The sequence below is a fragment of the Helobdella robusta genome (assembly GCF_000326865.2).
Source record: "Helobdella robusta unplaced genomic scaffold HELROscaffold_8, whole genome shotgun sequence".
Lineage (NCBI taxonomy): Eukaryota > Metazoa > Annelida > Clitellata > Rhynchobdellida > Glossiphoniidae > Helobdella > Helobdella robusta.
Window position 1 is genome coordinate 1,450,711 of NW_008705459.1, and position 9,685 is coordinate 1,460,395.

General features: G+C 32.7%; 2 protein-coding genes across 2 annotated transcripts; both read right to left on the reverse strand.

Moving 5' to 3' along the window:
- Positions 1 to 980: 980 nt before the first annotated feature.
- On the reverse strand, positions 981 to 2,447 carry HELRODRAFT_165448 (hypothetical protein; the record flags this gene model as incomplete). Its single annotated transcript, XM_009032024.1, has 3 exons — positions 981 to 1,079; positions 1,510 to 1,953; positions 2,325 to 2,447. 3 exons carry the CDS (start codon positions 2,445 to 2,447, stop codon positions 981 to 983), a joined length of 666 nt encoding a protein of 221 aa, XP_009030272.1.
- Positions 2,448 to 5,152: 2,705 nt separating this feature from the next.
- HELRODRAFT_165449 (hypothetical protein) lies at positions 5,153 to 6,387 on the reverse strand (the record flags this gene model as incomplete). The annotated part of the gene is made up of 4 exons (XM_009032025.1): positions 5,153 to 5,284; positions 5,350 to 5,451; positions 5,978 to 6,196; positions 6,325 to 6,387. 4 exons carry the CDS (start codon positions 6,385 to 6,387, stop codon positions 5,153 to 5,155), a joined length of 516 nt encoding a protein of 171 aa, XP_009030273.1.
- Between the last annotated feature and the right edge of the window lie 3,298 nt (positions 6,388 to 9,685).

Below are 9,685 nucleotides of genomic sequence, written 5' to 3' on the forward strand. Positions count from 1 at the left end.
GACACTGTTCAGTTTGTAAAGCTGGTGTAGGTAACAATTCAATCAAGTGTCAGCAGTGTAACCAGTGGTGTCACAAACGTTGTTCAAAAATAATTGGTTCTTTATCTAAAGTGTCCAATTTTGTTTGTCCTGCTTGCATCAATCCACAACAAAAAATTCGAATTAGCACTGTTTTTGAAGCCATTAAAATAGAGAAAGTCACATCATTTTATTATCTAGGGATGTTCTGGATTGTAATGGAACAGCTGAAATCCTGCGTCGTGCTGGTTTAGATGATATAAAGGACGAGTGCCGGCAACACCATCTGACTGAGGTGGTTTGGTCATGACAAACGACAAACGAAGTGGAAACAGTGCCATTACTTCTCTTGCAGATGTTGAAATACCTGGCACACGTCCCAAAGGCCGTCCAAAATCCTGGTCGCAAACAATCGAGCAAGACATGAAAGCTCTAAATTTAAATGAAATGGATACAACTGATCTTCTAATTTGGCGCAAAAAATTGATGGCAAAGAAAACAACCGGCACGTGTACCGGCACCGGTCCGCGGACCACCATTTTGAAAAGCACTGTGCTAGTCGACGCATAACACAAGAAACATACGACAGGCGGGAAATTTATTTGTTGTCATATATATGTATATTCGAATCCAGTCAATGCGCGGCCTGCGAAACAGCACCGGGCGATCTTAACCACTAGGCCATCACGCCTTTTAAAATAATTGAACTAATGTCGATGCGATAAGTTTTAGCGATAAATAACAACTAGATTGAAGTTATGAATGTTGAATTTTTTCATTTATACATTTATATTCATCATGTTTACACAATTTATTTATGATCCAAACAATTCACGGCTAATTGATTTCAATAACAAAGGTATTATATTGTTTTGTCATGGTCTCTTGCAAGAGTTTTTATGGCTCCTTTTCATTTTTATAAATTTATGTGGTCTAAAATTTATTTTGAAATGTAAATTGTATCATGGGTGGGTGGTTATGTTATGCTTTGGCGAAGGATTGAGTGGAAAAAATTCGTTATCATTGTTGTAAACGTTTAAAACATTTTTTGATGTCCTGGTCTGACGAATCATGTCGACGACAGTGTTGGTTGGTTATGATCATTGATATCAACTTATTTATTTCATTATTTGTTATCTGGATTGGCTGTTTGTGTTTCGTTTTCTTAACTTATTCGTATAATAATATTTAACATATGTTAACCTGAAATCAAACAATCAATAATTTATATAACATTTATTCAACACTTGACAAATCACGCGTGCGAAACATTTGCCTCCTTAACAGTGGCGGATCTACACAACGTTGACGGGGGCAAAGAAATTTACTAATGTGGCCAAAATTAGGCTGGCAACATTTTTTGCTTATCACGCCAATTTTTGGTGCATTGTGTACTTGAGCCTGTGTTTTTAGTTCTAAAAACTGAGTTAACGAATCTGCTCACAACGGTAGATCCATCACTGCTCCTGAGCATAAATAAATGTTACCTACCTTTGCTAAGTCTGACAAAGTATGTTCATTTTCTACTAATTTGCTGAAAAATGAAGTAAGACGATTATTAGCATTCAACAGTTCACTTTTCAGCATGTTGATTTGCTGTATTGACGACTGAAGCTCATTTTTAACCTCCAAATAATTCTGATTTGATTTCTGCAATTCATTTTTTAACGTTTCAACGTGCTGCTTTGTCGAATTTAATTTTAGCATGCAGATTTCCAGATTTTTCACCGATGTTAGTAAAACTTTATCTGACATTTCCAACATATGTTCTGTTCTTTTTAATTTTTGTTTTGTAGAAGAGAGTAAAAGTCGGGTTATCTGCAGTTGCTGACTGGCGTTCTTCAACAGTTCGTGCTTCTCATTGATAACTTTGTTGTTCTCTTCTTCTCTCTTGTGTGATTCTTTTAATAATATTTGCAGATCTTCAAGATGCATCTGCAATCATTTATCAATTCTTACAGTTTTATTTTAACAAGTCAAGTTTGAGAAAACTAAAATGCAAAATTTGAAAAATGAATAAAATTAAGTTTGGGTTTGGACAATCAAGAAAGGACCAAAAATAACCGATGTCAAAAAACATGATAAAAAATGTCTTCATAGTTATCGAATTGCGTTTAAACAAAACATTGAATTAATCTTAACAATTTTAGTTTTGGAAATAAAATTGAATGAAAACGGCATAAACAGCCACAGCTCCTAAATATCACGAGGCGACTAATTGTATCGTAATCGACAACTTTACTGTTTAAAAAATTTCACAAACGTTTCATTTTGAAACTTAACAAATTCATTCCACCAGCCCTGACCTGATTTTCTTCTTTTTTCTCTTTCTCTTCATCTTTCTGCACCATTCTCTTTTTTAATTCGCAGATGACACCCTTATGAACTTTTATCTGTGCGTCCAGCTTTATCTTCATGTCTTCAACCATTGTACCCTTGCATTTATCTTCATTCTTTAAGTAGCATATCTATTCAAAAAGCAAATAATTGATCGACTATGTATGACTGTACACACTCAAGAATTATATATTATTCATACATACATACATAAATGACAAAAGATGAAGGAACTTTGTGACTAGCTTTTGCCGCTCTGGGCTGGCAGACAGCAGTTGATATATATTTATATATATGTGTGTTTATATATATTATATAACGATATATATGTGTGTGTGTTTATATATATATATATGTATGTATGGGGAGAGGGACTTCGTTGAATATTTTTGCCCAGTGAACGTATCGTCAAGTAACTTTTTCGGAACAGATTCAGCACGACATAGCTGTTGCAATTCGTGTTTATTTTTACGATGCTGAGTCACAGATTGTGAGTTGAAGCATGGAAGTCTCGAAAAGACATGGATGGCTCACTAAACAAAATCACACGGCACACTTTTCAGCTAGTTGGCTAACAAACAAAGCAAAGCATTAGGTAACTACATGCAATGTTATTCCATGCGATTGTAAGCACGTTGTTCATTTACGTTTATTTTGTGTTGCGAGAACATCGGTTATTGTCGAATTAAATAGTTTGTTTGTTGAGACAATTGTTAATGTACTAATTAAATTTTTATTGTATATCTGAACTAAAACATGGTATATAAATATTCTGTGTATGGATAATAGTTATGAATCAAAATAAAGACTGAAAATAATGATGTTTCATTTTATGCCTACCCATTAAAAAATCCTGATTGATGTCAAAAATGTATACGAAAAGGAGCGAAGCGGTGAAAAATTCTACACCAAGCAAATTTTCAAAAATATGTCTTTCGCGTTTAGTTTAGATGAATCCGGCAGTTTGAACGAAAAAAACGTAAAATACGAACTTACCGCAAGAATAAAAAAACGCAGAAGGTTGATGCAGTGCCTTCAAAATTCGAAAACCTTCCATCAAATCTGTCAACACAAAAACAACAACCAAGATCTACATGCAAATCAGCAGCTGTTGGGCTGGGTAAATTACAGTTTTAATCAAACATATTCAACAAGTTAACAACAAGCAGAATGTTTTATGATGTCAACAATCATTAATGATGTTAAATTGAATGTGGACGTTGTGAGGGTTTTGATCGACAATGCAGCGGTTAATCAAGAAATGGATTATTTCATCGATAATATTTTTCATAAATTGATCAGCCATTAAGCGTTTCAACCGATAAAATTAATGGAGAAATGATGGATGTCAATTTGCCCAACAAAAATGACGCAAGCTCAATTTACTATATTGCCGGAGCGTCAGTAGAAAGTGTAATTAATATCACTATAAGTGCCATCACTATAAGTGCTTGTTCTAAAGAAATACTGCTCGATGACGAATCATTTCATTCTGATGAGGAGAACGCAAACATTGTTCAATATTTTGACGGTGTCAACGGAGGAGGTCTCAGAATACCGAGTATGCTTTCTCAACGTGCCGACGTTGCTAGCAAATATTTGGAGCTATAAAAATTTAGATAAGATACTAAAGATGTTTTTGTAACCAATTAATCAAATGAAATTGTTTTTGACAAACATGGACAGATATACTCCGGGTGGTGATACTATGATTGAAAATATGTATTGCACATTCAATCATGACGTAGAAGAAATGATTTGTGGACAATTTTTAACTGCATGTCAAAATAATTGATTAAAAAAATCACTGAAAAGGCTAATGTTAAAAATGAACTAAACTGAAAACGAAAATTGAGCAAATTTTAATATTAGAATTTAATAAACAATTTTTAAGATGTTCAATTGATAATGAAATAATTTATTAAAACTTATTAAAAATAAGATATCATCTGTTAACCCTGTTGCATTATTTTTTGATGAAAAGAATAAAACTTTATAGCGCATTTGCAGTGTGTTAATAAAAATACAATATGCCATGCATTAAAATGTTCGTCAACTATCTGAAAGCCTTATAATTAGTTGTCCATCTATTAGATATAGCGAGACATCCATGGTTGAACGGTTGAAAGGGAATTGACATTGATTGATACTCGGGCGGCGTGGTGGTGTAATGGTTAAGGTGTCTGGCATTGTTGATGCGGTGTCCGGGTTTGAATGTAAAGAAATCGCCGCCTTTCACATGCACATGCAACTGTCTTATGCGTTGATTCACGTGTATACATACCCTGTGCGTTTGTTGTAATAGTGCGCCTCAGTCGCTTTCCATAACACTATATAAATGACATTATAATTATTATATTCGTATGCGTATCGCTGCTATGCAAGGCGGTTCGGTGGAACTTGATCACAAGCGGCTGCAAATGTGGCGTCACGATATTGTGAAAATAATTTTATCATGCAATCAAAACTGTTGTATTGATTGTTCATTGAGGATTTATATCTATTAATCTCTTTAATTTCGAGTTGAGATATGATGGATGATAAATGTACTGTTGTCAAGACAAAAACAGATCTGGGCGGATGTCTTTCCTATATTTAATGTATTCAATTGGTAAAAGCTATTCCTTTTATTTCGAATGCGTTCTCGGAAAAACACGGAGGCCATACATTTTTTAATTTCAAATGCTCTACTTACATGCACCCACAAATGCAAAATTTACAAATTTTAAACGTTTAATTAATTTTTTGTTACCTGCGCCACTGGAAATAACATTTTTTCATTTTAATAAAAGTGATATTATCGACTCACTTCTTTTTCCAATATCTGCACTTTCTCCCTCCACTCAGACAATTGTGATGCTAACGATGACGCCATTTTCTTTTCTTTAGTCAAATTTGTAGTAACTTCTTCAAGTTCTGTTCTCAAATTCTAACATAAATTAAATATGAATTATTTGAAATTTGTTAGACATATTTTGTCGCTGAAACAGTTACTTTTGCAATAATTTCACTGCTCAGAATAGTTTCATTCAATTGACTTTCCATTGATAAAATTCTGGTCCTTTGTTGACTCACTTGTTCCATTAGGGATTTCTGCTAAAGTGGTGTTTTTGCAAAAGTTATTCATTAATAAATTCTAAAATATAATCTATCAAGTAATGAAACACCAAAAGGTACACTAGTTAATTTTATAGAACACTATTGATATGCCACCCTCTTTCACAAATTTCAACCATTTTCTCTTAGCAAGTTCAAACGTATTTCAAACTTTCCTGACATTCTGATGTGACATCCTTCTGAACGATTTTCATGCAAAACTTCAATCAATTGATTAAAATTTCGATGGATTAAAGCCGTGGTTAGAGTTAGTTGTGGTACAAAGGTTTATGCAGTGATGCAATTAAAATATTTTTAGCTGATGCTAACTAACATAAAATTGTGCTAGTATTTTAAACATTCCATAGAAACAACCCATCAGATAATGTTGTCTATGTCTAGAGAAATAACATTTAAATGAAAAAATTATTCAGTGAAGATATTATTTGTTTGTTGTGTCTCATCAGTTAAACGTCTTTATTTATCGTACAAATATAAATTAAATATTGAGAATATTAAATTCAACCTGTAAATAATTTTCGACATCTTTCTTCTTCATTCCAACCAAAAATTTTTGTATGACCAGCAAGGATGTTTGCAGAGTTGGTTCTCCTTTTAATAAATTATCATGCTGGTTGTTAATATTGTCATCGTCCGTTGAGATATCCTCCTGAATGCTTTCTCGTAGCATGTGGTGCAGTTTTTCATTAAAGTCTTTGATGGTTTCAAGCGCCTGTTTCTCGTTCTGGTATCAATTTTGTTACGAGTTCATAAATAAATTAACGTTATTTTATGCTTATGCTAAAAACATTATTAAGTTAAAACTGTCTATTTCAAAATGTTTATTATGAAACGACAATTAAAAAAACTCACTTCAAAAAATATATTTTTGCAAGCTTCTAATCTATTTGTTTTACATTTCAAATGTGACTTCATTTTTTCATACGCAATCGTTATTTCTTCATTTTTACTATTATAGCAAAAATTTCGTTAAGCTAGAAAACATCTATTAAAATTGATTAAAACTAAACATTTTCAAAATTGTGATAAATGTTTTGACTACCGATGGTAAAAACTGGTAAAAAATTATGTGTTAATACTAACGTTTCCATTTTAATTAGAGATATTTTCAATTTATCAATTTCATTTTTCAAAGTTATTTCAACGTTCCTGCGGCGTAAAAATAAAAATAAATTGTTATAATTTTTTGCAGCAAAATTTATCAACCATCACAATCATCGTACGAAAGGCATTTATACATAGCATTGTTCAAAAACCATGCAAATTGTTGAAATTGATTGGCTCGACAAATCGATTGATCAGAACGATAAATAAGATGGTTTGCTCTGTTACCTTCTTCCTAACATAACAATGTGAACAGCTCAAAGCTAATAAACAAAGAATGAACGTTGATTGATACCATTGATGATCAGACAAAAACAGCCTGATGATGTGAAACAAAGTGATGTAACAAGAATGAAGCCTGCCAACAGCAGAGTTAATAGCGACATTCAAGTTTGAAATCGACAAATTTTCACTACCACAAAACAAATTTTTTTTTCGCCTACAGAGATATAAAGCGATAAGGAAGATAACGTTAAACAATCATATTCACTTGTTTTGACTTTCCAACAATTTTAAAGTCATCAATGAATCTTCGGTTTTCATTTTCTCCTTGTTCAATTCGCTCTGAATTATAAAAATTTGCTTAAAATTTAAATCAAGGAGTCGCGGCATGCAAGATGTGCGGGAAGAAAAACCAAGGTCATGCTAAGGTTATAAATACTGGATGAAGTTGCTGGCTAGAGGTTAAAGATAATGTGAAGTTTTAAATGTGATGTTTGCACGCATAAGCAAGGGAGCAATATTAATCAAATATACAAAATGAAATAAATTAACACGTCATGTGCAAAACCCTTTAAGATTATATTATGCCTACATTCAAAAATATGTTGCTCATGTGCAAAGTATGCGGCGCAAAGGTTTAATTGCAACAGAATAATTGTAAGCAGCTTTGCGTTTATTAGAAATGCATGATAAATCACAAAGGACTCGTTTTTGTAAGCGTTATATGAATAGTGAATTCAAAAGAATAAAAAAAGGAAACCATAATTTGACCGAATGAATTTTTAGATAACAAAAAAAATGGTTCGACTCGATGCAACATTCAAGAGACAAATGAACACTGCAAAACACCAACTATTGAACAACAATCTCACGATGGTTCTAGAATAATTGTTTTCAATTTCTTTAATTTTCCTTATTTCTTCTTTCATTTTAATTTCTTTTTCTTCTAAACCAAAAATTTTCTTTTGAAGTTGTTTGACCTCATGTTGATGTTGTGCGATCATTTCGTTATGATTCTTTCTCAACTGATCAACCTCAGATCTCGAACTGTCCAAGTGCTCTTTTTGCTCATCAATCAGCTCTACGGCAGTTATTGCATGATTTTGCTTTCAATAATTTTCTGAATTATTTAATTTTTCTAAACGTTTTTAATTTTTAAAGTGTAAAATCAACTGCTCACTAGTTTTATCATAATAATCAGATAATATGGAAAATATTTTTATATGAAGAAATTTGAAATCACTTGTTAATTTTGCCACTTCATTTTCTAGAATGAGGTTGTTTCTGTTTAAATTAAAATGATTGTTCACTATCTCTGATTTAAAAAATGTTCGAAACAGAACATGACAGCGTTAAAATGATCAAACATGATTTAATAGACCTTAGCAAATTAACTGAGAATAAATTTCAGCAAACCTAGTTTAGATATAAATTAAAAGATCACAGGTATTAGATCACACAGAGCGGCGTGATGGCTCAGTAGTTAAAGGCGCCTGGTCTTGCTATTGTAATGACTGGGTTCGAATACAAAGAAAACCCCGCCTATTATATGCAATGTGTATGATGCGTGGTTTGCACGCGTATTCATATATGCTGTGTTTGTCGTTGAAACCTCTGAAGCAAACGCAAAAGAGAGAGAGAGAAACCTTTAACCTTTATATAATATATATATATATATATTATCAACATTTTATTAAGCGCATTATAAAATTAAAATTTCTCGAAAGCGCTATCTATTATAAATGAAATCAGTGAAGGTCAATAAAGTACAAATCGATAAAATCTGTCAAAAATGAATATGTTTTTAAGTTCCTCATAAAATCATCAAGCTTTAGTCCAGGCATTCTGAGCGATTGCTGAAGACTGTTCCAGGCAATTGGTTCTAACACGGCAATATTTCTAGTTGCAGTTTGTAGTTGTCACTGCCAGTAAGTTGGCATAATCTGATCTCAATTTTACAACCGTTGAAGAAGCTGGGTTTTTTTAATTTTATTTATTACATGTACTGGTAACAACCCGTTCATAGCCTTATACATAGTCACATAAATCTTACAGTTGATTCTTTTTTTCACTGTTAGCCAATGTAGGTCTCTTAAAATGGGTGTCACATGGTCATACTTTCTACGTCCAACAGTTATTTTTGCAGCTCTATTCTTTATCGATTGAAGAAAAGCAATAGATTTCTCTGATAATTCATGGAACAAGCTGTTACAGTAGTCTAACCGAGAATGAACAAACGCATGAATTAGTGTCTGCATAGTTGTTTGATGTAAAAATATTCGAGCGCGGTATAACTGATTTAGATATGGTTTTTATATGATCCTTAAAAGATAATCTCGAGTCAAAAATACATCCTAGGTTTGTTGCATTTTTACAGAATTGTATTTCATTATTATCAATTTTGACTGAATTAATATTAATTTTAGAAAGCTGTTGCCATGTACCGACAGGTAAAAATTGAGTTTTCTCTTGATTCAATTTGAGACAGTTTCTTGACATCCATGTACTTATTTTAGTCAAGCATTCAATGAGATTTTCAACTTTCTTTTAAACAGTTCTGGTTCACTGCTAACTAATTTTTGGATGTCATCAGCGTACGCATGATATGAAAATCCAAAGGATTCTATTACTTCATATACTTCAGCAGTGTACAGTACAAACAGAAAAGGTCCCAGGACTGAGCCTTGTGGTACACCAGATGACATTGCTTCAATACCAGATAATTTGTTCCTGAAAAAAACCTGCTGAGTTCTGCCAAACAAGCACGAATTGAACCAATTAGCTACAACTCCAGTAACTCCGTAATTATATTGTAGGCGATTCGTCAGGATTTGATGGTCTACCCAATCGAAGGCAGTACTCATGTCCAAGAATGTAAGCAACGAAA